Here is a 25,577-nt window from a genome sequence, read left to right as displayed (position 1 = left end):
CGTTGGGTGGTCGTGAGGCTGGTGACGACATAGAGCAGGTCGGGTGACAGCCTGAAACACTGCTGGGGTGTCACCATGGCAGGAGCAGGAGAGTCTTGGGTCTGGCAGGGGCCTTGTAGACCCCCCCCCAAAAAAACAAACAAACAAACAAACAAAAAACCTGTCGTCAGCACCGAGGGGACGGGGGCAGGGAGATCTGCATATTCCTGTCCTGATTTTTGTGCTAATCCTAGCCGCCCCCTGCGATGGTAACGGGCTCTACGTGTGGGTCTGGGGTCAGTATCTGGCTGAGAGGACCGGCGGTCACTTTGTGCCCCGGAACCTCTCCGCCGGGGCTGTGTGAGGAGAGCGGGCGGTGTTCGGCGCTGCGCGCTCCGGGTCGCCCAGCGCACAAGGGCATTGTGGGCGCTTGCTGCTTTCCGCGGGTTCTGTTAAAATGGCGCCCTAGGTAATGAGAGGCGGCGGCTGTTAGGCTGTGAGGCGCAGGGCGCGCGCGCGGGGGCTGTTGCAGAGGGAGGTTCCCCGCCCACGCCCCGGGGTGAGGATGGCGTGTCCGGATCAGAAATCCCCCAACGTTCTGCTACAGAACCTGTGCTGCCGCATCCTGGGCAAGAGCGAAGGTAACAGCCCCCCCTCTCCCCCCGCCCGGGAGCTCGCGGGACAGCGCGAGCCCAACGGGGAGCCGCCTCGCGCGGCGTCCCGCGGCTGAAACCCAGGCCCCCTGCTCTGGGTGGGGCGGCTGCTGCTGTCAGCTTGCTCCTCACTGGAGTAGCGGGGCCGTGCCCGCCCTGAGCGGCAGGCAGGCGTGGGCCGGCTGATGGAGACCCTGCCCCAAGGGAGAGGGGTGGGGCGGCGGCTGAGAGCCTGCTCCGTGCCATGGCCCTGGGGAAGGGGAGGAGAAGGAGACCAGGGAAAATAGATGGAGAGGGTGGGACGTGCTCGCCCTGTGTGTTTCGAGGCGCCAGAAGTGGGAGGAGAGAGACCCCACTTTCCCCAGGGGAGAGAGCGAAACTTCCATTTGCCTGCTGCTGTGGTAGTTGGGGAAAAGGGGACACCCGGGAGTGTCTCAGTCTCCTGCTCTCCCTCCAAGCAGCTGCAGCCAAGGCAGGGATTCAGCCTTTAGCAACAGCAGCAAAATACTTAAGACTTGTCTACACTTACAGCACTGGAGCAGTGCTGCTTTAGCGCTCAGTGAAGACTCTCCTCAGTCGGTGTAAGTGCTCCACCTCCCTGAGGGCAAGCCTACACTACTCCTGAGAGATCCCGTCGTCGGCAAGCTTCTTACGCCGCCACCACCGCAAGAAGCGGAAGCTGTGTTGGCGGGGGAGTGTCTTCTGCCGACATAAATGCTGAACACACCGGCACTAGGTCGATGTAACTTACATCGCTTAGGAAGGATGTCTTTCATACCTCTGAGCGATGTAAGTTACATCGATTTAAGCAATAGTGTAGACCAACTTGAGAGGCTGTAGTTATGTCAATGGGAGAAGGCCTCCTGTCAACATAGCAGTGTCTACGCTCAGGGTTAGATCAGTATAACTGCATTGCACAGGGGTGTATTTTCCATGTTGCTGAGTGATGTACTTATAGTGACGTGTAGTGTAGACCAGGGCTTAGTTTAATTCTGCTGCTCAGAGCCTGAGGACAGCCATAAAACGCTGTCAACTGCTGTGTGCTTGGCTTTTGCCCTGGGGGTTGCCTTGAAGGTGTGTCCCACTTACCTCTTCTGTGAGAATGTTCACCCTGCTGTGTTAGCCCGCTCCTGTAGCTTAGCTCTGCCCTGCCGATGGCCTGTGCTGGGTCTGGCAACAGCCAGCTCTGGGCTGGAGTGATGGGCTAGCTGCCTGCTGGCTAGACACCCAGCTGAAAGGCTGTGCTCCCTGGGGCTAGGTGCTTCCTGGCAGCATACAGAGCCTTGGCCTGTAGGTGTAAAATTTTGAAGTCCCCTGTCTCTTGCTGATTCTTAGGCTATGTCTACACTACCTCTTTTGTTGGTATAGTTTATGTCGCTCAGGGGTATGGGAAGAAAAAAAGACACTGCCAGTGTGGACAGCATCTCCCGCTGACGTAGCTACCGCTGCTCGTTGCGGGTTGTTTAATTATGTCGATGGGAGAGCTCTCTCCCATCAGCATAGAGTGACTACATGAGAGACCTTACCGTGGTGCAACTGCATCGATAGGGCTGTGCTGCTGTAAGCTCTCTAGTATAGACGTGGCCTTAAAAGAAAAAGCTGCTTTCTGGAGAGAGATGCTCCCCCCTGGAAGATGGGGCATGGGGTGGCTCATTACTCTCTTCTTCTATGGGGAAGGACATACCTCTTTTCTCTCTCTTTTGGTTCCTAGAAATATATAAGGAGAGCACTTCCAACCCTCTCCATCAATTCCCTGTCCTCATTTTCCTACCTTCCCCATCACATACGCTCTTCTTTGCTCCTATCCTGTCAAGCAATTCTTCCATCAGCTGAATGAGGTTTTATAAGGGCTTAGACCAGGGGTGGGCAAACTTCTTGGCCCAAGGGCCACATCAGGGTTGCGAAACGGTATGGAGGGCTGGGTAGGGAAGGCTGTGCCTCCGCAAACAGCCTGGCTCCCGCCCCCTATCTGCCCCCTCCCACTTCACACCCCCTGAATGCTCCCCTCAGAACTCCCGACCCATCCAACCCCCCTTGCTCCTTGTTCCCTGACTACTCCCTCCTGGGATCCCCTGCCCCTAACCACACCACCCCCCCAGGACCCTATCCAACCCCTCCCCCGTCTCCTAACTCCCCTCCCCCCCCCGGGACCCCTGTCCCTTATCTAACCCCCCCCCCCCTTACCCTTACCATGCCACTCAGAGCGGCAGGACAGGCTTATTTGAAAGCCTGGGAGGTGGGAGGGTGCAAGCCTCACTGCCCGTGTGGCGGCTTTGCTGCGGGGGAGGGAAGACGGCCAGGGTGGGGATGGGGGTGAGCCTTCCTGGCCGGGAGCTCAGGGACTGGGCAGGATGGTCCCGTGGGCCATAGTTTGCCCACCTCTGGCTTAGACCTGTGGTTCTCAACTTACTTATGCGACCCACAGTGTGTTACCTGGGCCGCAGGAGCTGAGTGGCCGGGCAGCGGCAGCCCAGGCCCCGCCCCGGACCCCCTGCCATGTGGGGCTGGCCGGCAGCCCCGACCGGACCCCAACCCTGCTGCGCTGGATGGTGGGGCAGCTCGGATCCTACTGTGCTGGGCAGCTGGGAACCCGGACCCAGCCACGTGGGCTGGCCTTCAGCGCACAACTGAGCTGGGCCACAGCTGTGTGCTAGTTGGGCCACATGCGACCCAATCTCACTTACACAGATTTGTGTGGCTGCCCCCAGGCTTTAATCAGTAGTACTAAGTACTTAGTTGCTGCTAGAGGCTGAGTCCCTGCCTTGTCTGCAGCTGCTTAGGGCATGTCTACACCTAAAACCCTGCAGTGGTGCAGCTGTGCTGGTATAGTGCTTCAGTGAAGACGCTACTGTGCTGACAGGAAAGCTTTTCCTGTCGGTGTAGTTAGCCACCGCCTCTCGCACAGGTGGATTATGTCGGTGGGAGAAGCTCTTCTGTTGATATAGTGCTTTCTACACCAGGAGGGTTAGGTTGGTATAACTGTGACACTCAGGGTGTATATAAAGACTAACAATATTTTCCACATCTCAAGGACGATTTTAACCAGTTGATTCTGGGAAACTTTCACGGGAAAGCGCATCAGCCACTTTGTTAGAAGCTCCTGCATGTGTTGGATGTCGAAATCAAAATCTTGGAGAGCGAAACTCCACTGAATAAGTTTTTTGTTATTTCCCGTGGCGGTATGAAGCCACTGTAGTGCAGCATGGTTGGTTTGCAAGTGGAAACGCCGTCCCCAAACATATGGGCGTAGCTTTTCCAGAGCGTAGACGATGGCGTAACATTCTTTTTCACTGACTGACCAGTTGCTTTCCCTCTCAGACAGCTTCTTGCTGAGAAACACTACAGGATGGAATTCTTGATCCAGTCCTTCCTGCATTAAAACTGCTCCCACACCACATTCGGACGCATCTGTGGTTACTAGGAACGGTTTGTCAAAGTCTGGGGCCCTTAGTACAGGGTCAGACATGAGTGTCGCTTTAAGCTGGTTAAAGGCCTTCTGACACTCTTCAGTCCACTGAATGGCATTTGGCTGTTTCTTTTTGGTTAGGTCTGTCAGTGGGGCAGCTATTTGGCTGTATTGTGGTACAAATCTCCTATAATATCTGGCCAAGCCTAAGAAGGATTGGACCTGTTTCTTTGACTTTGGGACAGGCCACTTTTGGATAGCGTCCACATTGGGGTCTGTCGGGGGTTGATAGTTCCTTGACTCACCTGGTGTCCAAGGTAAGTCACTCTGTTAGGCCTATTTGACACTTCTTAGCCTGAACAGTTAGTCCTGCCTCCCTTATGCTCTCGAAGACTTTTTGTAGATGTTCCAGGTGTTCTGCCCAGGAATCCGAAAATATGGCCACATCGTCAAGGTAGGCGACTTCTCCCAATCCATCTATAAGTCTTTGGATGGTGGCGGGTGCATTCCGCAGCCTGAAAGGGAGTACGTTAAATTCATACAGCCCGAGATGTGTGGTGAAGGCTGACCTTTCTTCTTGGTGGATTCATGTAGCAGTACCTGCCAGTACCCCTTGGTTAAGTCCAAGGTAGATATGAACTGGGCCCGTCCCAGTTTCTCCAATAGTTCATCTGTGCGTGGCATTGGATAGTTGTCTGGGCGAGTTACGTTTTTGCGTGGACTACCATAAGCTAAATGCTGTATCTCCCCATCTGGTTTGGGAACTAGAACCACTGGAGATACCCGTGCACTGCCAGAGGGGCGGATTACCCCCATCTGTAGCATATCCTGGATCTCCCGTTCTATAGCTGTTTTAGGTTGAGGAGACACCCAGTAAGGTTGGACTTTAATTGGGTGAGCATTACCTGTGTCAATGGAGTGGTATGCCCTTTCAGTCAGTCCTGGGGTGGCTGAGAATGTTGGCACGTAGCTAATGCGCAGCTCCTTGATCTGCTGTCGCTGCATACACCCAAGGGTCATGGAGAGGTTCACCTCTTCCACGCCACCAGCGCTTTTCCCTTCATAGTAGACACCTTCAGGCCACTCAGCGTCATCTCCTCCTTGGGCTGTAAACTGACAAACCTTTAATTCTCTGGAATAAAAGGGCTTTAGAGGTTCGGAGGGTGTTTTGTAGGTTGCGTACAAAGTCCAGAATGTTAGTTCCGGGAGAAGGTGTAAACCTCTCCCATTGCTGCTTCACCAACTGTAACGGCCCCTTAACCTCGTGGCCATATGCAAGTTCTAATGGTGAAAACCCTAAATTGGGATGTGGTACAGCGCTGTAGGCAAAGAGCAACTGCTGCAACGCTAGGTCCCAATCATTGGAGTGCTCATTTACGAATTTATGTATCATGGCCCCTAAAGTTCCATTAAATTTCTCCACCAGGCCATTTGTTTGATGATGGTAAGGGGTGGCAACCAAGTGATTCACCCCGTGAGCTTCCCAAAGGCTTTCCATAGTTCCTGCCAGGAAATTAGTTCCTGCATCTGTGAGGATGTCAGAGGGCCAACCTACCCTGGCAAAAATGTCTGTTAGTGCCTGGCATGCACTTTTAGCCCTGGTGTTGCTTAGAGCTACTGTTTCTGGCTATCGGGTGGCAAAATCCATGAAAGTCAGTATGTACTGCTTTCCTCTGGGTGTCTTTTTTGGAAAAGGACCCAGAATATCTACAGCTACTCGCTGAAATGGAACCTCAACGATGGGGAGTGGCTGGAGAGGGGCTTTGACCTGGTCTTGGGGTTTTCTAGCTCTTTGGCATACCTTACAAGACCGGACATGGGTAGAAACATCCTTGCCCATTCTCTCCCAGCGGAGTGACCTCCCCAACCGGTCTTTGGTCCTGTTCACCCCAGCATGGCCACTAGGATGATCGTGGGCTAAGCTCAAGAGCTTGACCCGGTACTTAGTTGGAACTACCAACTGTCCCTGAGGATTCCAGTCTTCCTGGTGTCCACCAGAAAATTTCCTTGTATAAAAGTCCTCTTTCTACAACAAACCTGGATCGATTAGAAGAGCTGAGAGGCGGTGGGTTGCTCTGGGTCGCCGTCCAAGCTCTCTGGAGGCTTTCATCTGCTTCCTGTTCGGACTGGAACTGTTCCCTTGATGCTGGAGACATCAGTTCCTCATTGGATTGTGGACCTAGGTTTGGTCCTCTGGAAGCGATGTAGGGGATGGGGCTGTTTCCGTTGACTGTGAACCGCTCTCCGCTGGTGCACTATGTTGGGGTTCAGGCTCCAGCTGAGCCTCTTGTGTCGGGTTATCGGCTGCTGCCGGTTCAGGTTCAGTGGGGCCCTCTGGTGTTGGGGTTGCAAATACTGGATTCAGTACTGGCAATGGGTCTGGTGCTGGTTGTTCCGCCAGTTCCAGTTCTGGGAGTGGCTCTGTCTGGGTCTCTGGGACTGGATCCACTACTGCTGATGCAGACGTTGGCATGGGGTCCAGGTCCATCACCTCTGACCGGGTCCTGGTAGAAGTTTCCAGAACAGAGCTAGGTGGGACGGCTTGCTTAGCCTGGCTGCGGGTGACCATTCCTGCCCTCTTGGCTAGCTTCATATGATTGGCCAAGTCTTCCTCCAACAGCATGGGGATGGGATAATCATCATAGACTGCAAAAGTCCACGTTCCTGACCAACCCTTGTACTGGACAGGCAGCTTGTCTGTAGGCAAATTGAAAGAGTTGGACTTGAAGGGTTGAATTGTCACTTGGATCTCTGGGTCAATTAAATTGGGGTCCACTAAGGAAGCATGGATAGCCGACACTTGTGCTCCGGTGTCCCTCCTCGCGGTGACCTTCTTCCCGCCCAAACTCGCAGTTTCCCTCCACTCCGAGGGTATCTGGGAGGTATCTGGGCCTGAGGACCTCTGGTGTGATTCCGGTGCAATGAACTGTAGTCTGTTGGGGTTCTTGGGGCAGTTGGCCGTCACATGCTGCGGCTCGTTACATTTAAAACATCGTCCAGCTGACGGGTCACTAGGGCGAGGTGGGTTGCTGGAGAATGGTGTGGCAGGATGATAAGGTGTCTGGAGTATTCCTTGGTGTGTAGTTGGGGTCTTGGGCTGCCCCCGGTAGTAGGGTGTGGTCTGAGGGTGTCCCTTCTGGTATCCGCTCCAACTGCAACCAGGGTTGTTTCTCTCTCCTCCCTCCACCCGTTTTGTTCCGGCTTGCCCCGCTTCTCTGGCGATCTGGAACTGCTCGTATCGATCAGCATAAGAAGCAAGACTTTCTCTTCCAATAGCTATAGTCTCTTGAAAGGTGTGAGAGTTGTCTGATATTACTAACTTTGGGAAGTGCACTGAAGCAGATCAGTTGCTTATTAATAAAAGGAATGTTCCGGAAGGCTGTCCTCCAGTTTATCAGGCTTATCTGGAAATAAAAATTATCTAGCCAGTATAATTAAATTCTTGTATTTGTCTCCGATTTTCCTCCCTTTTAAATTACACCATTTCTTACTATTTTTCCTTGTTTTTGCCCACTAAGGATTCTCCCTCCTTTCCTCTTTAGTTTTTCTACACTTTTCACATGTGCTTTGTTTAAAGCTCCTTTTAGGCTTTGAAATGGAACATGAAAACTGCATCATACAGTTCTGATAGATCACAGTGTGGAGGGGGAGGGGAGGAATAGATGCATGCATAAAGGACATTGTCTACTAAGCATCAGAAATTTGCATTTGCAGATGGAACATAAGAATCTACTTTAGGCAACTCAAATTAAGATTTTATAGATCTTGAATTATTGATTTTTGTTTGTTTGTTTCCCCTCCTCTGAATGTAGCAAGCTTTTCACACTGTTTTTTATGTATTTGGTAAATATAGTCGCTTATAATTAATAGCATTATTCTGCTGTGTTTCTATTCATAATTTTTAGAATTTGGAGTCTTCTGTTTCCTCTGGATAAAGAGCTCACATCAGAACACTGAAAATTAAATCACATCTTCCATAAACAATTTCATCCTTCTCATCTATTAGGCAGATCAAGATGGCAGTGTTGCATAGCAGTTGCACTTGTTTACATGTTTATGCAATGTGTGTATCATGTGTACACATCTATTTTTAAGCCCATCTAATGTCTCATGGGGGACATCTGCTTATGTAATAAACTTCCTGTGTGTGTTGCTATTGGACATCTTACTGCAAAATATATCTTTAATTCTTATGACTTCTGTATGCCATCTTACTTGTTCTGTACGTGAAGTCAGGAGTGTGACACCAAAAGCGCTCCCACAGAAAGTGAGTCTCTTGCAAATCAAGGACTTTGAAATCTTGGTTGGATAGGTAAACCATTTTGGTTCAAAGCGATTGTATAACTGCAGGTCCAATATAAATCTTAAGAAAAGTCTCAAATTTTGAAGATTAGTCTTGAATTATTAAAGGAGGGGCCAAAAGTTCATTGATTCAGTCTTAGCAGAGAGCAAGGACTAAATGGATAAGGAGACTGAATTATCATTTTGGAAACAGATGGTCTCTCCAAGTCAGGATAACCCAAAATATCCTCTTTAGGGTTAAGTCTCTCACTGGTGAGGATTTGTTTTTAAATTTTGTTGTTAGATTGAATACGGATAAGATTTCAAAATAACTGTTCAGAAACTTTTGCTTCCATGTCTTTTGTCCCATAATCTGCACAGCAAAGTCATATTGCACCACAGAACTAGAAACATAGGTAGACTATACATTGGCTGATGCAGAGGCAGTTTTCAAGGGCACAGACAGCAAAATGTTTAATTCTGAAATAACAGCAATTTCTTAGACACACAGAAAGCAATATGGTTTTACTTGCTACAAAGGAATGTGTTTGTAATAGTAACACACATACACCATTAACTGTGACCAAACTAAATGTTATTTTTACTGGTAAACTCAAAATATAAATGCAATAGATTTGAAAAATAGAAATTGCATTGATCAGCTTCAAATGCATGTCCACATACCATAGTGGTGCCATACCATATTATACAGTCTATTAGGACAGTGATTATATGCAACTCCCTCTCAAATAGGTGCTGTAACAAAAGTTCTACTGCCGGTAATGAGGGGGATGTGTAGTGGTGGTATAGCTGTGTCAGTCCCAGGGTATTAGAGAGAGAAGGTGGGTGGACCAACTTTTATTGGACCAACTTCTGCTGGTAAGAGAGGCAAGCTTTGAGATATTGACTGACTGCTCTCTCATATCTCTCTTAAAAGTATCTCTAGATAACAAAGTAGTACACTTACCATTCATTTACTTTCCATTCACTTACCATTTCAGAGTTAAGGTATTGTAATTAAAACATGCATTTATTTATAATAGTAAAAATGTGGTGTGCATGGCCAGTGGAAGATTTTTGATGTACCTGCTCTTAAGTGCTTGAATTTATGAAAATGCGATGATTTACCTAGTACTTTAACACCCTCAAAAGCTTTTGAAACAATTTTTTTTTGTTTTAAGATATGGCTGTAGCTCAACTTCTGTGACTTACAAATATATTTGCAAAAGCATAAAGTGAAGACCTTTATGTAACTCTGCACATATACAGAGCCAAACCTGTCATAACAACTAGTAATATCTGAATACTTACACAAAAGTTCAAATAATATGATGGCAGTGTTCTATAATACAGTTTGTCAGACTTTTCCACCTGGGACCTCAAATCCACCAGCTATTGCATTTCAGGACTTGCTCAAATTCTATAGCCCTCTCATTTGAGCTTGCTGCAAAGATCCTTGGAGAGTGGTTGGGGTTGGATAAGTGGTATTTGAGAGGTAGTGCTAGGGCAGAAGGAGAGGAGAATGTAGTCTTCCTCCCTTAAGCTGAATCCTAGTGCCTGTGGAATTTTGCTGGGTTTTTCCTTTCTGCAACTCAGATGGTACCCGCTTCTGGGTTGCTTCTTGTGGGTGGAAAAATTGAGGATTAAGCTGCTTCTTCCTTTGTTAGTGTTTGTTTAACCTTGATCAACATCTAGCATTCAGAGATGCTGATCGTTAATTGCTCTGGTTCATTGTCTTCCATTGCCAATTTGAGATGAGCTCAGTCTTTGTTTAGTGGCTTTTCTACGCCTTGCCCTTATCTGCCATTTGATTAGCATGCTGCTATACTTAAGTGCCTCCACTATTAAATTTATTCCTAAAATAAGCATATGATAAGTTTATTGTGATCATAATGAAATTGATTGCTGACTAGTTGGATTTTGTAGGTTTTAAATTGAACTGGAGGCGTACTTTTAATTTTTTTGGTAGAAAGTAACTGGGGTAAAGTACTTGGTCCTTGCACATAACAGTTTAAGAAACTGAAAGATACTTTTTCACCCTACCAAAATTAAGTAGGTTTAATTGATTTGTCAAAACTAATGAATAAACATGGTGTGAGAGTTAAAGCAGATCTCTTGCAGTTTTACTAATCAGTATGTTATGTTATTACCATGGAATTCTGTAGTTTGACTTCAGTAAATCTCCAGTTTGATTCAAATCTGCTCTTGGGGAGCCTGGAATTCAGACTTGAAGAATGCTTAGACTGGGGAGGAGAAAGGAGATTATGTCCCCTCGTTTTTGTGTTTGTGTGAATATTGACCCATACTAAAGACATGTTATTGACTGAACTGTTCATGTTTGTAGGTAGTACTGATGTTTGCCGCATGAAGCAAGATGCTAAGAAATATGCTGACAGAAGGAGGTGCCAGCACTTTTAAGTTGTAGTTTACTTCCATGATTGGATTTGTGCTCTTAAAGTGCCTGACTGTTTCTGCATAAGAGCTTACAGGACAAAATATCAGTGCAAGGTAGTATTAGGGGAAAGATTTGATCTAGTCACTATCATATTTGATCTCTCATCTGAAACGTCTACATTTTTTGCATTTTTATTTGACTTAATCACTTAGTAACATGGCAGCTCTTATTTATTTTTTCTTCATTTTAAAAGTTGGCTTAACTAATTTTTTTCCCCCTCCCTCTTTCAGCTGATGTAGCCCAGCAGTTTCAATATGCGGTGAGAGTTATTGGAAGCAACTTTGCTCCTACTGTTGAAAGAGATGAATTTCTTGTTGCGGAGAAAATCAAGAAAGAACGTATGTCTGGCTTCCTTTCATCTTCAGTAATTTAGATCTGAATAATTTTAAAATGAATCATTGTTTTGTTGAGGGTGAAAATTGTAACAATATTCTAAGTGTGTTTTAAAATACCACTCCAAATACCAGAAACTAGTTCTATAAGTAATAAGGGTGAAACTTGTTCACCATAAACCTTAAATTTGACTCTTAACATGCAATTTTTAAAGTCAGGAAATGCCAAAGTGAGTTTTACTTACTTACACACACACACACACACCCCTCAGATACAAAATACACTTTTTTTAACTACAAAAACACACACCCCTCAGATACAAAATACACTTTTTTTAACTACAAAATTAGATATACTCTGTTCTATTGCACTTTCTGTGCTTTGATACAAGAGCACCAAATGTAGTATGAAAGCAGTAGGGATGCAGTACATCCCTCTGCAAAAAAAAAAAAAAAAAGCGTACTTGCTCTCTACAGATTCTTGAGTTCATAGTAAAATGTGTGAGCAAGCTGTGTGAGGGAATATTTTAATTACATGTAAACCTCCCAGTTGGTAGATATTCAGAGCTATTAAGCGTAAACCTATTATATTGGATCAGGATTAACATACATCGTCGGTTAGAACTCCTCTTAAAGAATATCTTGGTTAGAGTTCATATTGCCTTCTCCAAAGAAGAATTTCAGAATTCTCCAACTCAAATTTTCAAAGCACAAATATTCTTCAGTATGGACCTTCAGCACTGAAGGTTTTCTATGTAGTTTGGTCATCGTTACATAATGCAGCATACACAGCTGATTATGCAGTAGATTTGACACCAAGAGTTTATAAACTTACTCTTTCCATTTCTCCCCACCTTGTCCCCCTCCCCTGATTTTGTGGGTTGAGTGAGCCCTCATGAAAAGAAGTAGTGGGTTATATCCTTCTTATTAACTCTCACTTAAGAATTGTGGTGCAGGAAGTGACTTTAGTTGCAAAAATGTCTTTATCGGTAGCTTTTAATACTGGCATGTAGAGTGTTTGACACATTTTTATTTTTATTATTCTGTAAAGGTTTCTGTAGATTATTGCTTGATTTGGAGTCTGACTATTTTTACTGTAATGTGCTCTTGCTCTTTCAAATGACCACTTTAAAGCTTAAGACAAAACTCCAATTTCCTGGAGAAAGCTTTCCTGTTTAACTAGTTAGATGACTGAGACTAAGGTACGTTCTTCTGATGTATTGAAGTACTATGCCAAACTATTTCCACCTATGCTCTTCACTTTCTGTGTGATGTTGGGCAAATCACTTTACTTCTCTGTGCCTTACTTTTCTCATATGTAGAATGGGAATGATGATTTTGCTTTTCATAGAATCATAGACACTGGAATGCGTTACCTAGGGAGGTGGTAGAATCTCCTTCCTTAGAGGTTTTTAAGGTCAGGCTTGACAGAGCTCTGGCTGGGATGATTTAGTTGGGGATTGGTCCTGCTTTGAGCAGTGGGTTGGACTAGATGACCTCCTAAGGTCCATTCCAGCCCTGATATTCTATATTCTATGAAAATCCCATTACTCATCTAAATTTCTGTTGGTGGGCTTGCACAAAGTTGTCTAAGTTCTGACAGTACTGAACTGCTCAGTGTCTAACTTGTGCCTAAATCCTGGTCGCTTCCTCAAACTAGGCCTTCCCACATCATCCTGCCTCCAGGGCCTGATCCAATAGGATGCTCAGAGGCTGCCAACTGGATCAACCTCCACACACAGCACAGAACTGGTGGTGATGTAGTTCTCTCTCCCACACCACCCCCTTTATACCCAATAGCCCAGAGGTGAGAACACTTACCCAGGATGTAGAGATGGTGGTTCCAAATACCTCTCTGCCAGGTGTAGACTTGAACCCATGTCTCCTTCATCCCAGATAAGCACCCTAACTATTGGGGTATTGGATATTCTGCGCGGGGGGTGGGTCTGTCCAACCCTCCATATGAAGCTGTTCCACTTTGTATAAAATATTTAAATATTTATTGGACCAGAGACCGAATGAGTGACTGTAACCCAGTGATCAGTGAACTCATGCTGGACACCCAAATTCCAGTCCCTGCTCCAATGATTGATTATTTAAAAAGTAAAAAAGCTTTGAGTGTGACTGACTCACTCTCCTCCCAGAATGCCCACTGGACCAGGGGTTTGGGCATTCATCTGGGATATGAAAGACCTGGGTTCAAGTCCCTGCTTCACATAAGGACATCAGGCAGAGTGGGGATTTGAACTCGGAGTGTGCTAACCAGTGGGCTATAGAGTATAAACGGACAACCACCACCTTCTCCCCAGCACTTCCTACTGGCTAGCTTAGGCAGCTCCCTACTCAGCTTACTGGCTTTTGTGAATCTCATACTTAGGCAATTGATATAAAAAAAAAATTAAGACACTTCGAAGTGGAGACACATAAGTCATGAGAGCATAAGTACAATTTAATAAATGTGAGGCCAGGTCTATATAGGAACATTCAGGAAAGTTAAGGTGACTCAACTAAAGGTGCAAAGTCAGTGCATGCTAAGACCACATTACTCTTGAATAAAAACATCCACATGCGGTTTTAACTTGTGTGTTTACTTCTTACATTTAGTTGATTTGACTTAATATTTTCTGGAGTGTCGCTGTACAGTAACTCCTCTCTTAACGTCGTCCTGGTTAATGTTGTTTCGTTATTAGGTTGCTGACCCATTAGAGAACATACTCTTTTAAAATCCTGCAATGTTCCCTTATAATGTTGTTTGGTCCCCACCCCCGGCTCTGCCTGCCGGGCATTCCAGCCAGGGAGCAGGGTCGGGCCAAAGGGGCTTGCTCCGTTCTGCCCGCCCAGTGCTCCCGCTGGGGAGCGGGGTGGAGGCACAGGGGCTTCCCCCATTCTGCCCACCCAGCTTTCCAGCCGGGGAGCAGGCAACCCCCACCCTGTTCCCAAGAAAGAGTGCCAGGTGGTCGGAATGGGACAAGCCCCCGCATCCTGACCCCTCTCCACAGCTGGAATGCCCGGTAGAGTGGGGCAAGCCCCTGTGCCCTGACCCTGGTATGCCCCTGCCTCAACAAAGCTTCACAATCATCATTGGTGAATACAGTATTAAATTGTTTGTATAAATTTTAAATTGTATATGTATATAATGTCTTTTGTCTAGCGAAAAACATTTCACTGGAATCTAACCCCCCATATTCCCATTAATTCTTACGGGGAAATTGGATTCACTTAACATTGTTTTGCTTAAAGTTGCATTTTTCAATAACATAACCAGGATGTTACATGAGGAGTTACTGTATAGGCGAGTCCTTACCTATATTTATTAGTAGAATGTTTTAGATAATCAGGAAGAGCTATAACACCTCAGAATTGTAATGGAATACAACTTTATCTCTGTCAGTGGCTTGCTTACTTATGGCCCAACTGGTATGGACCTAAAGTCATTGTCATTTAACACCTGTATAGTGATTGTGAAGTGAATAGATGATCTTTGCTAGATGCCATTTTGCAGAAAAAAATAGAATAACTCTTAGGACCTTTGCCTGCAGTCTGGGGATATGTCTTCACTGGAGTAAAAGACCAGCGGCATGGACACTGCTGTCCAGGATCAGCTGATCTGGGCTTGGGCTGTGGAGCTAAAAATTGGTGTGTAGATGTTCGGGCTCAGGCTGGAGTCTGGGCCAGCTGCAGGTGTTTGATTATTCTGTAGATGTACCCTTGGAGGCCAAGGAGTGCATGTGTATGGGAAGTGAACTGTCTCTTTATCCTCTTGCTTTCCTCCCACCCCACAAATTGCACAAATGTATCAATACAAAATAATGTTGTTACTATAATTGACTTCTTTAGTTTCATACCCTAAGAAGCATTTTCCTCTTAACAGTTGTGCGACAAAGAAGGGAAGCGGATGCTGCTTTGTTTTCAGAACTTTACAGAAAACTCCATTCGCAGGTATAGTAATGTGTGGCTTTACCAATAATTTCAGTCTTACAATGTGTTCCTTCTGGACTTGCTGTTAAATTTCCTATTGTTCAAAATGTAAGAAACTAGCTCGGATTAAAATAAAATTGAAAAATATCAGCAGTCTTTTGGTTTGCGTATTACTGCATAAAGGACATTTTATGGGAAGGAAGTAGCTTTGCAAAAATAGAAGTGTTTACTTTTTTATGTGTAAAATTGAAGGATTATCTCACTGCCACTTATTTTTAGGATAATGTGTCCTGAAGTGTATCGATGTATTGATTAGAAGTTAAGCAGTCCTCTTATTTTGAGTATTTAAGTGATCTGAGGTTTTCATGTTGAAGGTTAAGGGTTTTGCTGACTTTGAGAGTTCTGCTAACACACAAGCACTTACCAAAGAGCAGTGTATGTCAGTCTTTTCTGACAATAGAAGGTGATCTGTAGAGTCTATGTATCAGAAGAAGGGAAAGCTTTAGGCTAGAACTTTAGACGAGATGGAAAGAAATCAATACTTTAAATGTGTCCTGAATTCTCAAACTTGCACATCTGTCATGTTTGATGAAAATCTCAGTGAAACTGAGATAGCTAATAAGACAGTATCTTAAGTCATCTGTTTTGTATAGTGTGATAGGGAGAAATAATATAGGGTTATTTTTAGTTGTCAAAAACTAATATGCAGGATTAAAATTTCCAGTGTAGTTGATCAGTGCTTTTCAACCTTTTTTTATTTGTGGATTCCTAAAAAATTTCAAATTGAGGTGCAGACCCCTTTGGAAATTTGACCTGTGGTCTGTCGACCCCTACCATAGAAGTCTGAGACTGAAAACTGACTTAACAGAATTCAACTATAAATGTTGCACATGCTTGGCATGGCATTTAACGCAGCATGAGAAAGGGCGCTAAACTGTGGGCTACTATGATAATAATACTTCTGGGTTTTGACCTGTAGGTGGGGGTATTCACATATTTTTGGTTGATCAGAAAAACGGAATGCCTGTTCTGGGATCTGAAATTTTTGTTTTCATCGTCAACTTTTGCGGATACCTTAGACATAATTTGTGGGACCCCAGAGGTCTGAGGACCACAGGTTGAAAACCACTGTAATAGAGGATTGTTAACATGTTTCAGTGACCACCCCTTATCTTAAAGGGGAAAAGTAACTTGAGTTAAGTAGGATAAAAAAATGGTTCTACTAAGGAACTTTATATTGTGACAATGAATTCTATAGGCTAATATAATTGAGAAAAAAGAGCTTAGTAAGATCACGTAAAAATGGGACACTTATGTGGAGAAAATCCAGTGTTCCATTCAGAAAGAACAAAAATTCCATACAGTAGTTTGGAAGGAATATAAACCCTCATGCTTCTGGGTGTAAGTCAGTCTCTGACTTTAGTGGGTTAGGAAGAAACTTTCCGTGTGTGCAGGTTATTCCGCAGCTGCTCACTCCAGGACTTTTTGCACTTTTTTGTGAAGCATCTGGTACTGGCCATTGTCAGAAAAAATACTAGACTCTATGGGCCATTGGTGGGTAATACCTGTCTCATTGCAAATGAGACCCATTCAGTCAATCTGACTGTTGCATTTAGGTCCCACTCCTGCAAACAGTACTCAATTTTAAGAAGTCATTAAAGTTACGCATATGCTTTAGAAAAATAAGGCCCTAATCCTGAAAATACCAATGTTGTTGCTAAGTTTATCAGCTCACCTTTACTCCTTTTTCTCTTCCCCATGCATTCCACATGTCTACAAGATATCTTTTCCAGCTTCTGTAGTGATGGACAGTATCACCAGGTTGCAGTAGGGTCCATCATCAGCTCTTCCATTTCAGCAGCACTAACTTGCAGCTGTCCTCAGTCCTACTGTCAGCAGTCTTGCTACCTTGTTCTTTTAAGATAGCTTTTATATGTGTAAAATACACACACACTCTCATGCTTTGCTATTGATCTAATGTGGTATTATCATAGCTAGCATTTGGCAAGAGTAGTATGGACACACAGCATATGAGAATGACCAAAATTTAACCCATTATAACACACACAAGCAATACATACATTGCTTGAAGCAGAATAATAGACGATGTGAGCATAATTACAAGAATGTGACTATAACCTACTTAAACTTTTAAGCTGGCTTTAACCTTCTGTCCCCCCCCCCCCCCGTATTGTTAGTTGACATCTACCAGAACAAGCCGATAACTATTTCATAGGGCATTGTTTAGAACTTTTTCCGCTCCTCCCCGTTTCCCTATAGCAGTCTCTCTTAAATGCCTGTCATTGTAGTGTCTAAGCGCTAGAGTGATTTATTTTTTCTGTTTTTGAAAAGTGCACACACTGTGATTTCTGAATGCTAATAGTAGTGTAAGGGGACTGTTGGTCCCTTGCTGAAACTTAGTGGGATTTATTTGGTTGTCCATCTCCCAGTTCCAAAAGAAAGGGGAAGGGCCAATGAGAGATCAAGATCCTGAGACTGACAGGCCCCAGGGCCCATGGGGAGAGGCCAACAGTCCAGGTTAACCTGATTGACAGGGCAGGTAGGCCAGTGAGGGAGTCAGGAGCCTGGGGTCTCATCCTCCATGTGAGCTGGAGCTGCCTGAGCCAGAGTAGCATAGATCTAAGGGGAGAGCAGCAAACTGAGCTGAGCTGGAGGCAGAGCAGAGGGGGCCAGAGAAGCAGCCCAGAAAGCAGAGCTGGGCTGGAGGCTGAGCAGCGCAGAGCAGCCACGGCTGAGCTACAGTGGGAATCTGCGGGCCCAGAGCTGGGGAGTGTATGCGTGCTGTGCCGTAAATAGCACCGGTGTTGAGTGCTGTGAGCAGCTGGGGCGAGCGAGGGCCCAGCGCAGGGACACATGGCCAGACAAAGTCTTGCAGGTTGGACTTGGAGTGGGGTCGTGACCCTAATTGGAGGGAGGGCTGGCGTTGGGGAGAGAGTGAGGGCATGTGGCCACCACCAGAGCATGTCTGACCCGTGGTATCACTACAGTGCAGCCAGGGCCTGGGAAGGAGGCCTGGGACATGTGAGGAATAGACTGTGAACTTTTCTTATGTTCCAGAGACCGCTGTTTGTGGTTTCCCTCTGCCCACAGGGTGGGGTTACTTGTTTCCTTTAATCTTTCTGATTTTTTTTTCCTTATTTTTCTTAGTGTTTCTTGCTGTTTGATAAATTGTATTTGGTTTGAACTTAATGTAGTGCTCACTGGGCCAGGGAAGTGGCTGGTGTGGAGGGAGTACCCTGAGGTGGGGACATCTTAGCCCCTGTCCTAAGTGACCATGATGAGACTGGGGGCATAGCCTCTCAGGAATCCTGGATCCAACATTATCAGGGTTACAAGGACTCTCCCTCACAGGAGCGGGAAAGGGAAGTCCTCAAGGTCAGGCAGGCGTCTGGGTAAAGGGAGTTGGAGCAAGGGACTCAGATCCTTTTGCTGTCTGATTCCACTGGGCTAGTGCAGAAGCCAGGAAAGTTCCCCACAATAGCAAGACCATTCCCCTGCTTACAGTAGGTACACAACTGATTCCATAGAAATATTTTTTTTGTGCTGTTAAGTGTAGTATTAGCCATGGAAATCCTTTCCCTCCACATTTATATGTTGGTGGTGATGGTGTAGATATGTGTTTTATGATTAACTTTTTTTGCAACAGTCTTGGAAACTATCTATTTCAAAAGTGTAGTAATTACTTTTCCTAGATTCCTTCAGTGTGTAACCTTTTAAAGTGAAAGCTGCTTAGTACTTGTGAATTCCATCTCCCTTCCCTGGGCTCACGAGGCCAGTTCATATGTATTTAGTGGGATATATCTAATCCAACAAGCTATATTTGTTGTTCATCAGCTGACATTAAGATATATCACATCATGGTTAGCCCATACATCAAAACCTTATGTAATTCTTCTTCCTCCTGCTTCCCCTTTGTTAATGAGGTCTTTGCTGGTTCAGTTGTTTCCAGCAGGTAGAATTTGGATGCCCTGCCCAGTTTGCTGAATATCTGAACTAATTGCAGAAAGGAGTCGTCATCTGACCTATGAGGACTTCTAACATACATTTTGTTTTTTTACAGCACCTGGCACAGTGGTCGAAGTCCCTGACTAGGGCTTCTAGGTGCTATGATAATACAGGAAAGGGGTATATATCAGGGGTGGCCAAACTGTAGCTTGCGAGCCACATGTGGCTCTTTTACCATTCAAGTGCGGCTCTCAAACCCCCTCCACACTCCCCATTCTCCGCTACCAGACTGAGTCGGGGGGAAGCTCAGGACTTCTGCTTTGCAGTGGGGTGGTGGGCAGGAGCTTCTCTCCAGTGGGGAGGAGGGTCTCGGGGGTTCAGCCCTGCGGGGCACACCTGCCAGGGTTTGGGGCTTCAGCAGGAGCGAGGCTGAAGCCCTGAGCCCTGGCTCTTGGCAGGTGTGCTTCGGCACTTGAACTTCTGAAAATTGTTGTATGTGGCTCGGAGGGCCAGTAAGTTTGGCCACCCCTGCTGTATATATAAATACTTATCTTTTAAAAAGGGGATCAAAGAGGACCCAAGGAATTTATAGGCCAGTTAGCCTAAATTCAGTACCTGTAAGTTGCTGGAACAAATTATTAAACAATCAATTTGTAAGCACCTAGAGGGTAACAAAATCTGACCTAAAAATACTATTACTGAAAAATTGCTTGCTTTTCTCATTTTTACCATATAATTATAAAATAAATCACTGGAATATAAATATTGTACTTATATTTCAGTGCGTAGTATATAGAGCAGTATAAACAAGTCATTGTTTGTATGAAATTTTAGTTTGTACTGACTTCGCTAGGTCCTTCTGGGTGTCACCTGTTCCATCCTGTCCCCACTGGGGGCTCTATTGTGAGGGTGACCCCACTACCCAGTGTTAGGATATAGATATTCAGGCCTGTCTGCAAAGGCCTGTACTTTAAGAATTTAGGGGTATTCTTATCACTTGGCTAGTTCTAGAGGTATAAAAGAGAGAATCAAAATCACTGTCTGCTGGTGTAAGGGCCTTCTCTTACTGTGACAGTTTGAGGCCCTGTTCTTAGGCTAAGGCCTTTGGCTAAGCAGCAGAGGCAGCCATAAGCTAGGAAGCGAACAGTCACATCCTCACATTCCAAACTAGTCACATTGAAATAAGGTGCTATTGGGCTGTCAGGCACTATCAGGACAGGATTGTATTCCTATCACCTCCAGAGAAAGGGAAGTGCCTAGAAAATGTAAAAGGAAACTTAGTTTGATAGCATCCTGTCTGGCAAGAACTCACTTATCAATAGCTGGGATGTGAAATCCTCACTTCTGTGTTGTTTTGTCATTATAGTTCCCACTTTGCTATTGTTTGTCTGTATAATCTGTCTGGTTCTGTGATTGTTCCTGTCTGCTGTATAATTAATTTTGCTGGGTGTAAACTAATTAAGGTGGTGGGATATAATTGGTTACATAATCATGTTACAATATGTTAGGATTGGTTAGTTAAATTTCAGTAGAATGATTGGTTAAGGTATAGCTAAGAGTATTACTATATAAATTAGGGGCAAACAGGAAGCAAGTTGGGATTCGAAAATAAGGAAAAAGGAACTTGTATTTAAGCTTGCTGGAAGTTCACCCCAATAAACATCGAATTGTTTGCACCTTCGGACTTTGGGTATTGTTGCTCTCTGTTCATGCGAGAAGGACCAGGGAAGTGGGAGAGTGAAGGAATAAGCTCTCTAACACCCAGTTCCAGTTTGCTCCTGGCGGCTCGGGCCCCTGTGCTCCACTCCAAGAGGCCCCTTTTCCTACACTGCTTTAGAGCATCCTTTGAGCTGGCAGGTGCTGGTCAGGTGGGGAGTGTGGGGGCGCTTAGAGGGTGGGCCAGCATGGGGATGCTGCAGCTTGGACTGGCAGGGTGGCACAGGGGCCAGAGATGCTGGAAGCCTGGGGTGAACTGGAACTGGGTAGTGGGACCGTCCTTGCAGTGGAGCCCCCAGCGGCATAGTTGATGTCCAGCGGGCCAAGCGAAGGCCCCATGCGGCCAGATCTGGCCTGCCAGCCTCTAATTAAAGAAGACTGTTCTAGAAAGTGACCTTTACCAAAATTATCTAGGGATTCTTCATTATAAAATGTCTCAGAAGATGCAAGACAAAGAGTCAATGACCATAGAAATCTAGCAATTGGACATATGATCTCACTTGGATCATCTATCTCTGTGTATTCTACACAGAGACGGATGTTGGAAACTGCTGACTTATTTAATTTAATTAAAGTTAAGGGCCTTTCTATTGACTCTATTGAAGATATGGAAAAGGAAAGGTAGAAGTGCATGGAACACAATAGTCTCCATTTTCATGATAAAAAGAAAAGGAGTACTTGTGGCTCTTTTTGCGAATACAGACTAACACGGCTGTTACTCTGAAACCTGTCAAAATTTTCATGATTGTAACACTTCGGTTTTAGTCAAATTACTAGAGTTAAGTGCAAAACCTAAATTGTAAAGATTTCATACATACAGTTGAATTTCCTGATTTGGTAAGGTTGCACTGGTACAGAATTTAGACAAATGAAATTTAGAAGGGAAAAAAAATCAGTTTTTTGGAAAATTCTGTGGAATCTCATTCTCCTCAACTCTGCAACTGATTCCCCATGAAGTGATACATCATCAACTCATTTGAAAGTGGTCAGCCACCATATTCCCTTATATTTTTGAGTTAGTGGTATAGAATAGAGTATATGGTTCCAAGTGTATTAATGTGCAGCAAAAACAAGGACATCTTTATACAATTGTCTTTATTACTCCTTACAAGATGACATTGGAATTCATCTAACACGGATGTACCATTAAGTTATCTCCTGCAGTTCAACTTTCCTATTGAGATTTAAAAGGTTGATAATGCTGTGTTTCAAGATAGCAGCCTACACAGCTCCACTTTTCCTTTCTCTTGATTTTTGTTCTGGGACAATCCACAGTTGAGTACAGCTATGTGATCTCTGTGCCTCTGACTTCATAAATAGTTTGGTAGTTTCCTTTGTCTCTGTGTTCTTTATGGAGATTATAGAAATCCCAGGTTCGATCCCTCTTATTCTGGAGCCTCCTTGAAGGGGGATCAGCAGAGAAAGGGCAGCTATTTGTTAAATTTCTCAGAGGTTGGGATTGGGTCTTCCACCTCATTTCTATTGTAGAAAGTAGGGGTTAATCCAAGATGCTGATTTAGATCAAAGAGAGACTGATGTATGGCGTACATGAAGCAGTATGTAAACTTCCTTTATAGTTAGCTATGAATTTTAAAATTTGGTGTGCTGATTAGTTGACCTCTTTCAGTGCATGTGAGAATTTGACACAATAAAGTTGAATGCTGGAGGAAGTTTTCTTTATAGAACTGACATATAAACTCCAGTGTCTCTACCTTGAGAACATGACTTCAGACATCCTCCCTGTGTATATTTAAATTATGTTTATGTGTAGTTTTGTTTTGTTAAAGTTTTAGCCTGCTCTTTACAACTACAACATAGAAATGAGTTGCTTATGATCTAGGTTGCGAGGTAGGGGTAAAAATGCAATAAACTCTGGCAATAACTGTGGAGCAATGTCTGTTTTTAACTGGATATTATCTAATACATGCCTATTTCTGAATAGGGTGTCCTGAAAAACAAATGGTCAATACTCTACCTCCTGCTCAGCCTTAGTGAAGACCCACGTAAGCAGTCTAACAAGGTAGGTAAGGGGTTCTTTGTTTCTTCCATAAATATTTAAAATTCAGTACAAATCCCAAATGGGAATGTTAAGAGATGTTAATATCCAGACTAAAACAAATATCTTCAAAAAGGAAAGTATCTGCAAAGTCCTTGGAAAGGCTGGAAGCAAGAAATTTTTAATTATAAGGATGCTTTTAAAAATGTATTTTGTGTAAATATTCTAACAATGAGAATTAAAGAAGCTATTCTCTTTAAGCATAAAACTGAATAATTAAACATGCAAGGTAGTCATTATCTGGAACACTTTGGATAGATTTAACTTAGGTCAAGTCCATACTGAACGTTTGTGTGTTTTGTTTTTGCTGGTATAGCAATTTTGGTTGGGGGTATGGTGTTTTGGCAACACTTTGCTAGGAGCAAATGTCCTAGTGTAGTTGCAGTTATACTGGCAAAAATGTGCTTTTGCTGGGATGGTATATACCAGTTTGGAAAGTGAAATGAACAATGCTGCCAAATGCATTCTTTGGCTGGTATAAGCTGCCTCTTCATTAAGAGGGTTTTGTTGATATAGCTATACCAGCAAACCTTTTCTAGTATATACCTGACTTTAATTTACTATTAGGAAAGGCAATAGCCGTTCAGACACACGGTTGGAGAAAAAATATTTTAGCTACTGATGTGATTGATTAAAGTAACTCTCAATTTGTGTTTTGTCTTTAAGGTGTCAAGTTATGCCACATTGTTTGCTCAAGCATTGCCGCGAGATGCTCACTCAACCCCTTACTACTATGCCAGGCCTCAAAGCCTTCCATTGAATTACCAGGACCGCAATGCTCAGTCTGCCCAGAGTGTGGGCAGTATGGCGAGCAGTGGGATCAGCAGCATAAGCATGTATGCCCTGAATGGGCCAACGCCAACTCCACAGTCCCTCCTTCCAGGGTAATTTAAATCTTCCCTATAGTGAAGACTTCGATAAATATTTTTAATATTACTTAGCATTTTTATCCAGTGATTTCAAATTTCTTACAGTGATAAGCACGTTCAGTATGGGTATCCACATACATTTTCACGGCAGCAAACCTCAAAATATTGTTATGGGTTTATCGACTACATGGCTGAATGAAGGAATAGAAGGGATATATGGTTAACTTGTTCACAATTCCTGTTAGTGAATATCTTCATGTCACTCTTTTGCATTACACTCTGTTTCAACTTGGTGCCTGTGAAGTTTACGTGCCTTGCAGTCTTGGATGATGAAGTCCTCGGTTTATCTGCAGAACAGCTATGATAGAGGCAGCAGTTGTGCAGACGTCATACACTGTCCTGTTAACATTGTTTTCTTCCTGTCTTTTTAGACAATCCTATCAAGCTCCAGGGGTGGGAGACTGCCTTCGTCAACAGCTGGGTTCACGTCTTGCATGGGCTCTAACTGCTGGCCAGCCTTCGTTACAAAGCTCTACCTCAAAAGGCCTTCCAAACACTGTCTCTCGCAATGTGCCAAGGTCAAGGCGAGAAGGGGAGACAAGTGGTGAGCAAGATGCTTTTTGCTAAAGTTTTTTTTTTTCTTCCTGCAACTTTTTTGTTTTCTTGTTTTGTTGTGACTATTCTATACTCTTCCTGGGAATAGCTTCTGTTCCATTGCGTGTTACTATATGTGAAGAACTTTCCCACAAGGGCAGATTTGAAGGTAGGAAGACAGCACATATACAAAAGAGCAGTGTATTTGACCATTAACTTTTCTACATTCCTCTGTTCCTGTTGTGGGGTGGAAAAAAATGGTTTGAGTACACATTCTCCCCATTCCAAATTCCTCTTTTCTTTGATATTGCAAGTATCATAGACCTAATCCATTGCTGTGGACAGCAGGACCAAGTAGCAGAGCAGATGGATTGTGAATGAATATGCTTTTAAAAGCTGCAGTGTCTATAATGATAACCAAAAGCCTCAGGGGAAAAGGACAACAAGGGGGACAAAACCACAAAACATATAGAACTATTTATATTCACATATATAAGACTGAATAGACTTTGAAGGAGCCACTCTTGGTTTTACATTAACTGAACAAAGCATTTGGCCAATTTAAGTAGCTAACTCAACTGTGGAGGAGCTGTTGAGGAAGTTAACCTTCCATCTACTTGTATTCAGAAACCTCTCCCATTCTCGTATTAACAAGATCAACGCTGAACAGTGACTAAAAAGAGACAAGGTGCCTCACAATGCCATTTTTTTTCAACTGCTTCCTGAATAAATTTGGTCAGTTAGCAAATAAAAGATCTCCTAGCTGCCAACCCTGCAAAATGTATCCTGGATTTGAAAATCAAGCTGAGTTATTCCAGTTGTGTATTGTGGCTAGGAAAAAAAGAATAGACCAAACGGAGTGTACATTTGTAACTGAAGAGAGAATTTGGCCTTGCAATTAGAATCTGATTAACAATACTGTGAATGCACAAGAGGAAATATATAATTTAGCCCAGTCTCTTATGGTCATGCTAGCTTTTCAATGCTAATACGATTAAAAAGTAGTAAAAACTTATTTTTCTCAGTGTACCAGCAGGTAGGACTCTTAATTTATACAAGGAACAAATTATATTAAGTGTACATGAAGTGTCAGTCACTTTTTGGAGTAAAACCACATTCCAAATATAAGAACAGGCAGCTATTGAAATTTACAAAACATACAGATAATTACAGAGCTCTGTAAATAGGCTGATTACTGTTAATTGGCATTCTCTGATATTGCCTCTGCAAATGCACAGTTCAGGAGTTGTGAACCTGTTCTAGAGCTGTCTAACAGTTTAAAAGCTAGATGTAAGAGTGCACCCCCATTTGAGCTGAATCTGTAAAAGGATCCCCCACCACACTGTCATATG

General features: G+C 44.2%; 1 protein-coding gene across 2 annotated transcripts in view; it reads left to right on the top strand.

Moving 5' to 3' along the window:
- Positions 1 to 409: 409 nt before the first annotated feature.
- Positions 410 to 25,577, top strand: part of TUBGCP3 (tubulin gamma complex component 3) — a 121,181-nt gene continuing 96,013 nt past the window's right edge. Inside the window, exons 1-6 of one of the 2 annotated variants that reach the window (XM_084631504.1) lie at positions 410 to 620; positions 11,005 to 11,112; positions 14,978 to 15,045; positions 22,649 to 22,726; positions 23,429 to 23,646; positions 24,063 to 24,235. In XM_084631504.1, the coding sequence (XP_084487630.1) occupies positions 545 to 620; positions 11,005 to 11,112; positions 14,978 to 15,045; positions 22,649 to 22,726; positions 23,429 to 23,646; positions 24,063 to 24,235 (721 nt within the window). In that variant the 5' untranslated portion in view covers positions 410 to 544. The remainder of the gene's footprint in view (positions 621 to 11,004; positions 11,113 to 14,977; positions 15,046 to 22,648; positions 22,727 to 23,428; positions 23,647 to 24,062; positions 24,236 to 25,577) is intronic. The other variant, XM_084631503.1, reaches the window with a different exon arrangement.

This window comes from Lepidochelys olivacea (assembly GCF_965140295.1).
Source record: "Lepidochelys olivacea isolate rLepOli2 genome assembly, chromosome: 1".
Lineage (NCBI taxonomy): Eukaryota > Metazoa > Chordata > Testudines > Cheloniidae > Lepidochelys > Lepidochelys olivacea.
Note: the sequence above shows the minus strand (reverse complement) of the source record. Positions and strands in the feature narration are given on the sequence as shown.